Genomic DNA, 14,966 nt, shown 5'->3' on the forward strand with positions numbered 1-14,966 from the left:
AGGGCCCTGTTCATGTTGCACACACATTTTAATTGCATTTTGTGTCTGTTAAGAGGCACAAAGGCACTCTTTATCTCATGTCCCCATAACTGCCATTTTAGCTAAGTGGGAGCTCTCTGCATTAGCTGCAGCAGCTCCGTGTTGCTACCACCGATTTGGCTTTTTTTTTTATATTGACAGTACTCACATAGGTATAGCGATCAAGATTAACGTAAAAATTGCCCGGAGTTCTCCTTTAAGCAGACAAACGGATTAAAAATAAATGTCATATGTTGTAAAAAGATACCTGTGCAATTGATAGAATAATAGATTAAGTACATGATTCAGTCTTTAATCAGTTTAACATCAGTTTACATTTAACCAAAAATAATACTTTTGCATAAGCTACGTATTTTAGACATTTGCAGTCCATACATTAAAGGGTTAAATATCGGTTGGCAGGTCAGAAAGTATAATGACAAAAATATGCGCACCATCATGGGTACACTGCTCATATCAAACCTGCTCTGTAATATTTCAAAGAAAGAACCAAAGGAAAAGTTGAGTATAGAAGCGAGGTGAGGTGTGCAGGTACTGAGAGCTTTCTGTCTGGTCTGTTTAGAACCACAAAAACAAACTTTAAGGATCTTCACATAGGTGTAAATGATTAAACTGAGAGGACCAAAGACTACAAGACATAGGTTAATGAGTCCATAAATGTTGTTCACTCTGGTGTCAGAGCAGGCCAGTTTGACAACATAATAGTTGTCACAGTAAACTTTGTTAATGATGTTCCCACACAGCTGTAAAGAGGAACTTAAAAATATCGGGACAGCAGTTGCAAAAAATGGAAATAACCACGTTAGAGCAATAAGCACGGTAACATTGTTAGATGTCATACATGTGTTATATTGCAGAGGATAACAGATAGCAAGATATCTGTCATAAGACATGATGGCTAAGGTCCAAAATTCTACAGCTCCATAAGAGTGCAAACAGAAAATCTGCAGGAAACAGAAGGGAACAGAAACAGTGTGAATGTCAGAGAGGATCTGAACCAGAAGGAATGGAAACAACCCTGTACTACCATACAGTTCATTTACAAACAGGCTGCACAGGAAAAGGTACATAGGTTCATGTAAGCTTCTGTTCATACAGATAACCACAATCAGCAAAAGATTGGCACAAATTATTACAGCATAAAAACACATAATAATCATGAAAAATAAGTATTTAAAGAGCCCAATACTAAAGTATGCACCAAAAGTGAAATATGAAACCTGTGTAGAGTTTATCATGATCATCTGTTTGGTTCACAACACAACCTTTCAAGTTTGCACACGGTGAACAGTTATCAATGTTACATTTTGTAGATTAGCAGAAATCAAATATACGCTTATCTTGGACTCACTGCATTAACACACTTGCAGTAGAATGCAAACAGTAAAGACATCAGTTCTTACAAAAACACAGACTCTTCAAACTTACCATTTACCTTATTCAAAGTCAATATAATGTTTAGGTTAAAAATGACAGATACGTTTATGACATTGCGTGAATCATCTTACATTCATCAGCTGTCTAGCTGCAGTCATGCTGTCACTGCTTTAAAACTGAGAGGAAACTCTGTGTCTGCTTCTTTTAAACTCTTCAAGTCAGAGGGTGTGCACATCAGTAGTCAGTCAGGCCTCATTACCACGGGACACATCTAACTGATATCTGAACATCTACTCTGACCATATTAAAAAACACATTGGTCAGTAAAACAAAAAATAAGAAAACATTGATTAGCGTGAGTAATCATATCTCAATGTTAATAGGCCTAGAGTGTTGATAATAAGAACTAAATATACAATAATAGTTGGGCTCATCTGTATGCACAGGGCCTTGAGTCACACAGAGTCAGAGATGCCTCAAAAGTGCAGGAATTCTCTCAAGGCCCTGGAAGACCACCACTGTGTTAGATTTCCCCCCATAGAACTTGTTGTCACCTCTATGTCCCTGAACGTCACTGAAAGGAAACTGAGGTGCTTTGCTAATAGACCTCTATGTAAGTCTATGTAAGTCACATGTCTCATGTACCAAGGTAGTTGGTACATGAACATTTTATAGCCAGAGATCATTGACCGACTCTAGAAATCCTATCTTCAAATCACTGACCCGGCTAATCTAAATGTGTAGCAAGGGGTGAACTGGTAATGGCTGGAAGAAACTAATGTGCACCAGGTCTTACACACTTATTTGCAGAGGAAAATTATCAAAATAAAATAAAAAAAATCTATTCATTCTAAATCTAAACAACATACCCATGCTCAAAAGCCTTCATTGCAGAGTGGCTGTTCCGAATCATTGCCAGAAGGTCAATGGCAATTTAACACAACTTAACAACGCCTTCCTTAACCGTAACAGTTCCAATAATAAGACAATATATTATTATTTATTACAAAAACAAAAGGAACACTACATACTGGTCTCATGTATGGTGACCACAGGGAGCCTCCTACTGGGGATATTTGGTGATCACAGTAACTATTTGTGGCCACATGCCATCGTTCCATGCTTAGTGTCAAACCCTATCAAACGCTGAGGGCTGTAACTAAGTGTTGGTATTTGACTCCCTGGGAAGGAGAGCAGCCTGCAGTCAACCTTTACAGGTATTGGGCAAAGTAAATTCTTAAAGTTAACAGTGAATCCTGCTAAATAATATTTTTTATATGAATGTAGACTTCTACAACAGTGACAAAGTGATGATATGATTAAACCTGTTGTTGTAGTGCAGGGAATAAAGGACCCAAATGCGGAGATCAGGCTGACGTTCAGTTACTTGAAGGTTTATTTCACAAAAAACAAAGTTCGTACAACTGATGAGAAACATCAGGCAATCACAAGCAAAATACCGAAACCATAACACCTTTTTGAGAATGTTTTATTTACTTCATGTTTTTAGAGTTAATATAGTTTTGAAAGTTTGGCCTATCGTAATTAAACTACTCAGTAGTTAATTATATGAATAAATCATCGAAAATCTTCAGATATTTTATAGATTAAATTAATTAATAATGAAAAATAATTATCAGTGTATAACTTCAGGTGGGGAATGATGTGATATGAAAGTTGCTTTATGCTGCCATATTGTGGTCTCATAGGATATAACATATGCATTACATTCTGGGAACTGTACCCTGAATTAGACCCTGTTTTAGACTGCTTTGACTGGGGGGGGGGTCAAAAGATGTTGGTTGGGCACAAGTCAAGTCTATTACAGTTAAAACATTTAAATTAGTTTAGACTTTAGTTTAGACTTTTGGATTTTAGGTTAGGTTACTTTATTGGTACCCAATAGTTTAGTTTCGGAATGTCTATTTGCACCCCCGGTACAAATAGCCTCGGCCACACAGCTGAGCTATTCACATCCTGTGATGTAATAACAAACACGTTGCTCGCATGCACCAAAATCATGGCGGATGTTCATCTTCCATGACTGCAGAAACTGGGATATTAGGACAGTTTTGTCTCTAAAGTTTATAACAATTGAATTTCTAGCAGGAAATGGATACTACAGTTGTGCTTTCTGTCTTCAGTGAAAGCATACAACCATTAGTTTGTTAGTTAGTACCTATTTTTTGTATTCAGTATGGTTACCTAGCAACCGAGGCTTGAAGACACCAAGTAGTAAACAGTTGTACAGCATTCTGTAAGAACTGCTAGGTGAGTGGTTAGAACGCAGGTTTTTTGGTCTGGGAGTCTGGAGTTCAATTCCCTGGTGAAGTGAAAAAATGTTTGCAGGGTGGTAGGGGAAGACTCATGAATATGCCTGCTCTGGTTGTGTTGGTTAGCTTTAGGCAAGAGGAGTGGTGTTGGTTATGGTTAGGGTAAGAATGTCAGGGTGATAATATTCCAAAAAGGTGTAATACATGAGTAGTATGGATAACTGTGTGTAAATATGTGCCAAGGTACTGTAAATGCACTGGTGTGCAAATAGCATACATTGATATTTGTACCAGACCGGGTATTAATAGAACACGTTGCTGTGTGCACCGGCGGGGTACGAAAAGCATTAATTTCTAATTGCACCAGGGTATGAATAGCATACACTGCTAATTGTACCAGGGGTGCTGACCAAACCAACCTTAATATTCACTGTTTGATTGTATGAAATAAATAACACTATCCATTTGTTTCAGTTGCTAGACAGGTACTGCACTACATTTATCTGATCCTGGCCCATGTCCCTGATGTGAAAGCCCCCTTTCTGCATTAAATTTCAACATATTCTAAATTGTAATCTGCCTCCTTAATTTTGTTTTCCTTTACAAAAATAAAAACGTTTCCAACATTTATTTGGTGCATATAAATTAATCAGAATGAAGGAAATTATGCATTTGACTCTCAATATTTCCTGTGGAAATTAGATTTAATCAGTGTATTGCATGACACCATGTTGGGTTTTTATACACCACCAGGACCATAGTACAGCCTGTGGTATAGTATTGTACAGTATTTGTTGTATGTACATGCTGTCTGTGTTTATTTGTTTTTACTATGGCTGCAGCATGGGTTGAGTGGCCAAGAATAATTTCCCACGTTGTAGGACAATAAAGTTAATCTTGAATCGTGAATCTTGGGTAAGACCACTGGATCCCTGCTATGTCACCTCAAAGGCCAATTCTCAGCCAGGAAAAATCCAGAAGACGACAAATACAAAGACAAAGACATAGCAGCGTTAAAACCCATATATTGCTTGTACAAGCAGTAGTTACGACCTACATTTATGTTTTGCAGCAGCAGTCCACAGTTGCAGAATTATTGCTGCCGCTTCCCTCAAAACTTAATAAAATGTCATGAAATCATAGTGACACAACTGCTGAGCTAGAGGGAGTTCATCCACCCTTGTTATTAGAACTGGGATAAAAAAAAAAATAGATTTATTTCAATCTTAATTTCAATGACAAAACATTGATTCATAAAATTCCAAGATCCATCTTTTGAGAGGCCCTGTTTTAAAGCTAGAATGAAGTTATTGGTATCATATCAAGCTAGACAATCTAAGGAATCCATTTAATGCTAAATAACGCTCCAAAAACTGCCATGGTCACTTTTACAGTGTTACACTTATTGTTTTAACTGCTGTAGTGTGTTCAAGTTAAATAAAAAGTACATTAATGTATCTGCTTTGGGGTCAATTATTAACATAATCATTATTTTTAATAATGCACCAGGTTAGAGGGTTCCTTGTAGAACTTACAACATTATTTTTCTGAGAATCTCTTGTTTTACAGTATATGTGTATGAATCTAATCAAAAAGTGTGATATAGGTAGTGATGATGTAATTATGGGCAATTTGTAAGCGATTAACACGAAATTACTCAGATTCTGTTTTAATATTTGCAATTTATTTTATCTACATAACAATCTAAAGTCAATATTGTAAAGTGATGGGGCTTTAGGTAGAGGTAGGAATCACAAAAGGTCTATTGCAATTTATTACCTTTTCCCAACTTCAAATTATGTCCCCAAAGAAAAAAACTTTGTCAACATCTGTTTTATCTAAAAAGATAAAATTATCTGTTTGTTCATCTCGTTTTACTTTCAATGGTGCAAAATGGGATTGTTAAGCAGACATACTGATGAAAAATAAATGTCAAATGTTGTAAAAAAGATTCATGTGCAATTGATAGAATAATACATCAAAACTTGGCGTCTGTGTATTGTTACAGTATTGCCACAGAAAATATCGGGAAACTATGGTGTATAAATATTTTCTCCCACCCGTAGCATTAACAGTAATAATACATTTTATTTATATAACGCTTTTCAAGTTACTCAAAGACAATTTACAACAAAGCATATTGACCATTTCTCTACCGGTTCTTCCAACATAACTCAGTTTCTCACAGATGGTCATTATTTCTAGTTTCTACATCATTTTCCTATACAAAATTATTCCACGGGTTCACCAACCAGCAAGACGCTCTTTAACATCAGTTTACATTTTACCAAAGATAAGACTTTTACATAAACTACGTATTTTAGACATTTGCAGTCCATACATTAAAGGGTTGAAGATCGGTTGGCAGGTCAGAAAGTATAATGACAAAACAATACGCAGCATAATGGGTGCTCGGTTCATATCAAACCTGCTCTGTACTATTTCAAAGAAACCCCCAAAAGAGAAGTTGAGTAGAGAAGCGAGGTGAGGTGTGCAGGTACTGACAGCTTTCTGTCTGGTCTGTTTCGAACCAGAATAACACACTTTAAAGATCTTCACGTATGTGTAAATGATTAAAATGAGAGGACCAAAGATTACAAGACAAGTGTAAATGAGTCCATAAATGTTATTGACTCTGGTGTCAGAGCAGGCCAGTTTGACAACATAATAGTTGTCACAGTAAACTTTGTTAATGATATTCCCACACAGCTGTAAAGAGGAACTTAAAAATACCAGGACAGCAATTGCAAAAAATGGAAATAACCATGTTAGAGCAATAAGCACGGTAACCTTGTTAGAAGTCATACGTGTGTTATATTGTAGAGGATAACAGATAGCAAGATATCTGTCATAAGACATGATGGATAAGTTACAAAACTCTACACTGCCATAAGTATACACACAGAAAATCTGCAGGAAACAGAAGGGAGCAGAAACAGTGTGAATGTCAGAGAGGATCTGAACCAGAAGGAATGGAAACAACCCTGTACTACCATACAGTTCATTTACAAACAGGCTGCACAGAAAAAGGTACATAGGTTCATGTAAGCTTCTGTTCATACAGATAACCACAATCAGCAACAGATTGGCACAAATAATTACAGCATAAAAACACATAATGATCAGAAAAAATACATATTTAAAGAGCCCAATATTAAAGTATGCACCAAAAGTGAAATATGAAACCTGTGTAGAGTTTATCATGATCATCCGTTTGGTTCACAACATGTTTCAAGTTTTCACAGGATGAACAGTTTGGGATTTGCAGAAATCACACTAGTTTAAATGTCAAATATACGCTTATCTTGGACTCACTACATTAACACACAAGCAGTAACACGGCCTGAAAATAGAAATTACATAAATTCTTACAAAAACACAGACTTTCAAACTTACCATTTACCTTATTTAAAGTCAATATAATGTTTAGGTTAGAAATGACAGATCCGACAGTTTATGACATTGCGTAAATCATCTTACATTCATCAGCTGTCTAGCTGCAGTCATGCTGTCACTGCTTTAAAACTGAGAGGAAACTCTGTGTCTGCTTCTTTTAAACTCTTCAAGTCAGAGGGTGTGCACATCAGCAGTCAGTCAGGCCTCATTACCACGGGACACATCTAACTGATATCTGAACATCTACTCTAAAAAAACATTGGTCAGTAAAACAAAAAATAAGAAAACATTGATTAGTGCGAGTAATCATTTGTCAATATTAATTGGATTAATAGTTATGTCTTTTATATATATAGAAACAATTATACAAAAAGCTGCAATATAACGTAATTTACAAAAGATGACAAATATGCGTAAAAAGACGGATGAAAAAAATAGGACAGTTAAAACCAAGACTGTCCTCTGAAAAATGACCCCATTGGTAATTTTTTGGGCACAAGTCTATTACAGTTAAAACATTTAAATTAGTTTTAACTTTAGTTTAGATTTGACTTTTGGATTTTAGTTTTTATGAGTGTGTTTGTCAGTTTTATTGCTGACCAAACCAACCTTAATATTCACTCTTTGATTGTATGAAATAAACAACTATATCCATTTGTTTCAGTTGCTGGACAGGTACTGCACTACATTTATCTGATCCTGGCCCATGTCCCTGGTGTGAAAGCCCCGTTCCTGCATTAAATTCCAACATATTCTAAATTGTCACCTTCCTCCTGAATTTTGTTTTCCTTCACAAAGATAAAAACATTTCGAACATTTATTTGGTGCATAAAAATGAATCAGAATGAAGGAAATTATGTGTTTGACACTCAATATTTCCTGGGGTAAGACCACTGGAGCCCTGCTATGTCTCCTTAAATCCAATTCTGAGCAAGGAAAAAACCCAGACTGTCCTCCAAAAAACAAACCCATAGATCTCTTCTACAAGCAGTAGTTACATCTCTACATTTACATTTTGCAGCAGCAGTCCACAGTTGCAGAGTTACTGCTGCTGCTTCCCTCAAAACTTAAAACGTCATGAAATTGTAGTGACACAACTGCTGAGGTAGAGGGACTTCATCCACCCTTATTAGAACTGGGATAAAAAAATAAATAAAATGATTTCAATCCCAATTTGAATGACACGATATTGATTCATAAGATTCTAAGATCAATCTTTTAAGAGGGCCTGTTTTAAAGCTAGAGTGAAGATATTGGTATAATATCAAGCTAGACAATCTAAGGAATCCATTTCATGCCAAATAACGCTCGTACAATTTTATTGTGTTAATTGTTGTGTGGTTTGTGTTGTATATTCTTGATGTGATGTCTTCCTGCTGCATACAAATTGCCCTTTTTGGGACAAAGAACTGAACTGAACTGAAAAATAGTCCAGGTTTCCAGGGTGGAGAACAGGTCCGGTGGATTCCGGAAAGGAGCAGGTCTGTCAGAGGAAGACAGTAGACCAGCTAGCGGGTGGGACATGTGGTGGTGGTTCCGGTTCGGTGTATGGCAGGAGTGAAGCAGTAGCAGGACTCAGGTTCCAATAGTAGCGGAGGCCAAAGAGAAAGGACCAGGACAGGCAAACATACAATAGACTAAACAGATAGGCAAAGGTTTGCCTGGAGCAAGACAGACTGTGGTCGTCTTGACTATGATCTGACACAGAGTGGAGGAATGACCGGGTATATGAAGCAGAGGTTGATTGTGGTAGATGAGATGCAGCTGGAACCCTGACTCCTGCACACCAGACTCCACTCCTGCAATTAGGACAGCCAGAGAGAGGGAGAGCGGAGAGACAGAGAATCTACCTGGGAGCAGCAGGCCCAACACTTTGTAGAACTTACAGCATTATTTTTCTGAAAATCTCTTTTTTTATAGGGTGAGGCTATTTGCAAACCTGGTACAATTAGCAGTGTATGCTATTCATACCCTAACTCCAGACTCCCAGACCAAAGCTCAGTGTTCTAACCACTCACCTAGCATTTCTTACAGAAAGTTGTACAACTGTTTACCACTTGGTGTCTTCCACACTCGGTTGCTAGGTAACCATACTGTATACAAAAAAGAGGTACTAATTAACAAACTACCGGTTGTATGCTTTCACTGAAGACAGAAAACGCAACTGTAGTATCCATTTCCCGCTAGAAATTCAATTGTTATAAACTTTAGAGACAAAATATATTTATTTCCTAATATGCCAGTTTCTGCTGTCATGGAAGATGAACGTCCGCCATGATTTCAGTGCACACGAGCAATGTGTTTTTGTTGTTACGTCACAGGGTGTGAATAGCTCAGCTGTGTGGCCGAGGCTATTCATACCGGGGGTGCACATAGACACTCCGTTTTTTATATCATTTAAATTGGTATTGTGACTGAAATATCCCTAATTGATGCAATATTGAATCAAATCAGATAAACTTGGGACTTTGTGAAACAGATCGGAATGGTTTTATGAAAATCAGACTGAATTAATTTTTTTTTGATTCAAACCTTTATTTAACCAGGATAAAATAAATTCCTGGGAATACCCAGCCCTACTTGTTTTTTGTCTGGATTTGTGCTTTGTCTGCTGTTTGTGATTACCACACCATTGGCTATTGTGGCAAGTGGACAACCTCCATCCATCTTCGTCCGCTTATCCGGTGTCGGGTCGCAGGGGGAGCAGCTCCAGCAGGGGACCCCAAACTTCCCTTTCCCGAGCAACATTAACCAGCTCCGACTGGGGGATCCCGAGGCGGTCCCAGGCCAGGTTGGAGATATAATCCCTCCACCTAGTCCTGGGTCTTCCCCGAGGCCTCCTCCCAGCTGGACGTGCCTGGAACACCTCCCTAAGCGCTGAAAATGTGTAGAAGAAAAATTTTACAAACTGTGAAAGAAAGGTGTCAAAAACATCGGGAAAAAAGTGTTTTTTTCAAGGTTGACGGGAAGACAACACAATGGTTAAACAATGTCTGAGTTGAAAACGCATCTTGTTGTCACGTTAGCGTCCTGTTCACGTGGCACAGTCGTAATAATTAGGGCCTGAGCGCCGACAGCGGCGAAAGCCCTATTGAAACTGAAGGAATTATTGTTTTTCCCGTCAAATGAATTGGCTTTTTGAGGGGCTTATCATATTCAAAAACTCACCAAATTTGGCGGTCACATCAAGTCTGGTGAAAATGTACGTATTTTAGGGTTTCGGGAATAGGCGCACAAAAATGGCTTGCTGGCGCCCCCTAAACAGGAAGTCCGCCATTTTGATTTCAAAGTTCGAAATTAATGCGATTTTGGCCATTTCCACATGTCGTACTTTAACGAACTCCTCGTAGAGATTTCATCCGATAAACTTCAAACTCGGTCTATGCCATCTTAAGACATTAATGATGAAAATTTGTTAAAAGAAAACTTTTCATCATTGGGCGTGGCCGTTGCGGGGCGGCCATTTTGTGCATTTTGCTGCCGAAACAGGAAGTGGGTATAACTCAAGTGTACATTGTCCGATTACCTCAGAACTTTTCAGGATTCATAAGAGTCCAACCCTGAGGACGAATAAAGGCCGATATTTACTTAAAGTCATAGCGCCCCCTAGTGGCAACAGGAAGTAGGCCTAAAAGTCAAGGTGCTATACTTTAACGAACTCCTCCTGCAGATTTCCTCCGATGGACTTCAAACTTGGTCTGTACCATCCCAACAACTTACCGATGAAAAGTTATTAAAAGAAAAACTTTTCGTCAGACGGTGTGGGCGTGGCATGGCGGCCATTTTGAGAGTTTAGCGATGAACAAAGAAGTTGTTGTAACTTGAGTGTACGTTGTCGTATCTGCCCAAAATTTCTCACGATTGTCAAGGGTCCAGGCCAAAATTGACTTTTGGTCATAGCACCCACGGCTGGCAACAGGAAATGCGACTTATATGACAAACATCATCCGATATACATGAAACTTAGAATGTGTGGTCTACGTGTGATACTGAGCCGCGCCATATAATATGACCATGCCCACTTACTCAGGCTACGCCCCCTTTCATAACATTTGAACCGTATGACCTAGAGTCTTGTGTGAGGTATCATTGAACTCAGCAGAGACCATCCATCCATCCATCTTCGTCTGCTTATCTGGTGTCGGGTCGCGGGGGGAGCAGCTCCAGCAGGGGACCCAAAACTTCCCTTTCCCGAGCAACATTAACCAGCTCCGACTGGGGGATCCCGAGGCGTTCCCAGGCCAGGTTGGAGATATAATCCCTCCACCTAGTCCTGGGTCTTCCCCGAGGCCTCCTCCCAGCTGGACGTGCCTGGAACACCTCCCTAGGGAGGCGCCCAGGGGGCATCCTTACCAGATGCCCGAACCACCTCAACTGGCTCCTTTCGACGCAAAGGAGCAGCGGCTCTACTCCGAGCTCCTCACGGATGACTGAGCTTCTCACCCTATCTCTAAGGGAGACGCCAGCCACCCTCCTGAGGAAACCCATTTCGGCAGCTTGTACCCTGGATCTCGTTCTTTCGGTCATGACCCAGCCTTCATGACCATAGGTGAGGGTAGGAACGAAAACTGACCGGTAGATCGAGAGCTTTGCCTTCTGGCTAAGCTCTCTTTTCGTCACAACGGTGCGATAGATTGAATGCAATACCGCACCCGCTGCGCCAATTCTCCGACCAATCTCCCGCTCCATTTTCCCCTCACTCGCGAACACAACCCCAAGGTATTTGAACTCCTTCACTTGGGGTAAGGACTCATTCCCTACCTGGAGAAGGCATTCCATCGGTTTCCTGCTGAGAACCATGGCCTCAGATTTAGAGGTGCTGATCCTCATCCCAACCGCTTCACACTCGGTTGCGAACCGATCCAGTGAGTGCTGAAGGTCGCAGGCCGATGATGCCATCAGGACCACATCATCTGCAAAGAGCAGCGATGAGATCCCCAGCTCACCAAACTGCAACCCCTCCCCACCCCGACTACGCCTCGATATCCTGTCCATAAATATCCAGCTCTGCCTCTAACATAGAGGGCGTATTAGTCGGATTCAGGAGTTCCTCAAAGTACTCCTTCCACCGCCCTATTACCTCCTCAGTTGAGGTCAACAGTGTCCCCTCCTTACTGTACACAGCTTGGATGGTTCCCCTTCCCCCCTCCTGAGGTGGCGAACAGTTTTCCAGAAGCACTTTGGTGCCGACCGAAAGTCCTTCTCCATGTCTTCTCCAAACTTCTCCCACACCCGCTGCTTTGCCTCTTTCACGGCAGAGGCTGCAGCCCTTCGGGCCCTTCGGTACCCTGCAACTGCCTCCGGAGTCCTCCGGGATAACATATCCCGGAAGGACTCCTTCTTCAGTCGGACGGCTTCCCTGACCACCGGTGTCCACCACGGTGTTCGTGGGTTACCGCCCCTTGAGGCACCCAAGACCCTAAGACCACAGCTCCTCGCCGCAGCTTCAGCAATGGAAACTTTGAACATTGTCCACTCGGGTTCAATGCCCCCAGCCTCCACAGGGATGCACGAAAAGCTCCGCCGGAGGTGTGAGTTGAAAGTCTGTTGGACAGGGGCCTCCTCCAGACATTCCCAATTTACCCGCACTACGTTTGGGCTTACCAGGTCTGTCCAGAGTCTTCCCCACCCTCTGACCCAACTCACCACCAGATGGTGATCGGTTGACAGCTCTGCCCCTCTCTTCACCCGAGTGTCCAAAACATACGGCCTCAGATCAGATGAAACGATTATGAAATCGATCATTGACCTTGACCTAGGGTGCTCTGGTACCAGGTACACTTATGAGCATCCCTATGTTCGAACATGGTGTTCGTTATAGACAATCCATGACTAGCACAGAAGTCCAACAACAAACAACCACTCTGGTTTAGATCAGGAGGCCGTTCCTCCCAATCACGCCTCTCAGGTGTCTCCATCATTGCCCACGTGTGCGTTGAAGTCCCCCAGCAGAACAATGGAGTCCCCCACTGGAGCCCCATGCAGGACTCCAGTCAAGGTCTCAAGAAGGCCGAATACTCCGAACTCCTGTTTGGTGCATATGCACAAACAACAGTCAGAGTTTTCCCCCCACAACCCGCAGGCGTGGGGAGGCGACCCTCTCGTCCACCGGGTAAACTCCAACACAGCGGCGCTCAGCCGGGGCTTGTGAGTATCCCCACACCCGCCCGGCGCCTCACACCCTGGGCAACTCCGGAGAAGAAAAGAGTCCATCCCCTATCCAGGAGTATGGTTCCAGAACCAAGACTGTGCGTAGAGGTAAGCCCCACCAGATCAAACCGGTAGCGCTCCACCTCCCGCACCAGTTCCGGCTCCTTCCCCCACAGAGAGGTGACGTTCCACGTCCCCAGAGCCAGCGTCTGCCGCCCGGGTCTGGTCCGTCGAGGCCCCTGACCTTCACTGCCACCCATGTGGCATCGCACCCGACAGCAGCAGAGACTTCTTTCTTCATTGGTGATGTTTGACCCGCCCCCTAAGCTTTAGCCACGCCCCCTTTTATAACTTATGACCCGTTTGATGTAGACCCTTGTGTGAGGTATCATTGAACTCAGCAAAGACTTCATTCTTCATTGGTGATGGTTTGGCCCGGCCCCTATGCTTAAGCCACGGCCCCTTTCATAACTGGTGACCCGTTTAAGATAGAGTCTTATGTGAGGTATCGACGAACTCAGGAGAGACTTCCTTATTCATTGATCATGGTTTGGCTTGCCCCCCTATGTTTAAGCCACGCCCCTTTCATAAATGCTGACCCATCTAAGGTAGAGTCATGTGTGAGGTATCATTGAACTTAGCAGAGACTTCCTTTTTAATTGGTGATGGTTGGCCGGAATACTCCTTTAATTATGCTGTTATAGTTTTGGACTGCCGGGGGACTTACTTTGACACACTGAGCTCCTCTCTCCTCTCTCTTTCCATCTGTGTGCATCCATGTCCCAGAAATGCTTTGTTACTAACTTAGTTCTGCGGAGCTTATTCCCGGAGTCCTTATGTTTGTTCGTCCAGCAGTTTTCCTTGGATTAGGGTGGCACCTAAATCATGGTTGCAGCTGTCACCGTGGTCCTGCTCCGTGCCTTGCTACACCCTGCTACGCTCTGCAGTGCCCTGCTACATCCTGCTATGCCCTGCAGTGCCGTGCTACACCCTGTAATGCCCTGCAGTGCCCTGCTGCGCTATGAACTACTACAACTACAATTTCTAGTCATAGTTCCATTATCTTTATTGTGACTATTATTGCCACTGTTCATCACACCCCCAACCGGCACCGTCAGACACTGCCTACCTAGACCCTGGGTCTGTCAGAGGTTTCTCCCTAAAAGTAAATTTTTCCTCGCCACTGTCGCACTAAATGCTTGGGGGATTACTGGAATTGTTGGGTCTTTGTAAATCATAGAGTGTGGTCTAAACCTACTCTATCTGTAGAAAATATTGAGATAACTCTTGTTATGATTTGAAACTATACATGAAATTGAAATTAATTCATATGGGGTAGTTGAATAAAGAATGACAAAATACGATTATTTATTACAAAACAAAAGGAACGCTACATTCTCCGGTCTCATTCTCCGAGACCTGCATGGTGGCTACAGGGAGCCGCCTATTGTGGATATTTGGTGGCCACAGAGTAACTTTTTGTGGCCACAGGCTATCTTGCCATGCTTAATGTTAAACCCTATCAAACACTGAGGGCTGTAAGTAAGCATTGGTATTTGACGCCGTGGGAAGGAGAAAGGCTTGCAATCAACCTTCATAACCTTTATAAATCCTTAAAGTCAACAGTGGATTCTGCTAAATAATATTTTTAATATGAAAGTAGCCTTGTACAACAATGAGAAAATGATGATGCGATTAAACATGTTTGAGAATGTTTTATTTGTTTCATCA

The 14,966-nt window shown here is 41.5% G+C and overlaps 2 protein-coding genes across 2 annotated transcripts; both read right to left on the reverse strand.

Annotated features, from left to right (window-relative positions):
• Positions 1–356: 356 nt before the first annotated feature.
• Positions 357–1,277, reverse strand: LOC114552985 (olfactory receptor 11A1-like). Its single transcript, XM_028574079.1, has one exon. The coding sequence runs from the start codon at positions 1,275–1,277 to the stop codon at positions 357–359; it is 921 nt and encodes a 306-aa protein (XP_028429880.1).
• Positions 1,278–5,966: 4,689 nt separating this feature from the next.
• LOC114552986 (olfactory receptor 11A1-like) lies at positions 5,967–6,893 on the reverse strand. Its single transcript, XM_028574081.1, has one exon. The coding sequence runs from the start codon at positions 6,891–6,893 to the stop codon at positions 5,967–5,969; it is 927 nt and encodes a 308-aa protein (XP_028429882.1).
• Between the last annotated feature and the right edge of the window lie 8,073 nt (positions 6,894–14,966).

This window comes from Perca flavescens, chromosome 3 (genome assembly GCF_004354835.1).
Source record: "Perca flavescens isolate YP-PL-M2 chromosome 3, PFLA_1.0, whole genome shotgun sequence".
In the NCBI taxonomy this organism is placed as follows: Eukaryota; Metazoa; Chordata; class Actinopteri; order Perciformes; family Percidae; genus Perca; species Perca flavescens.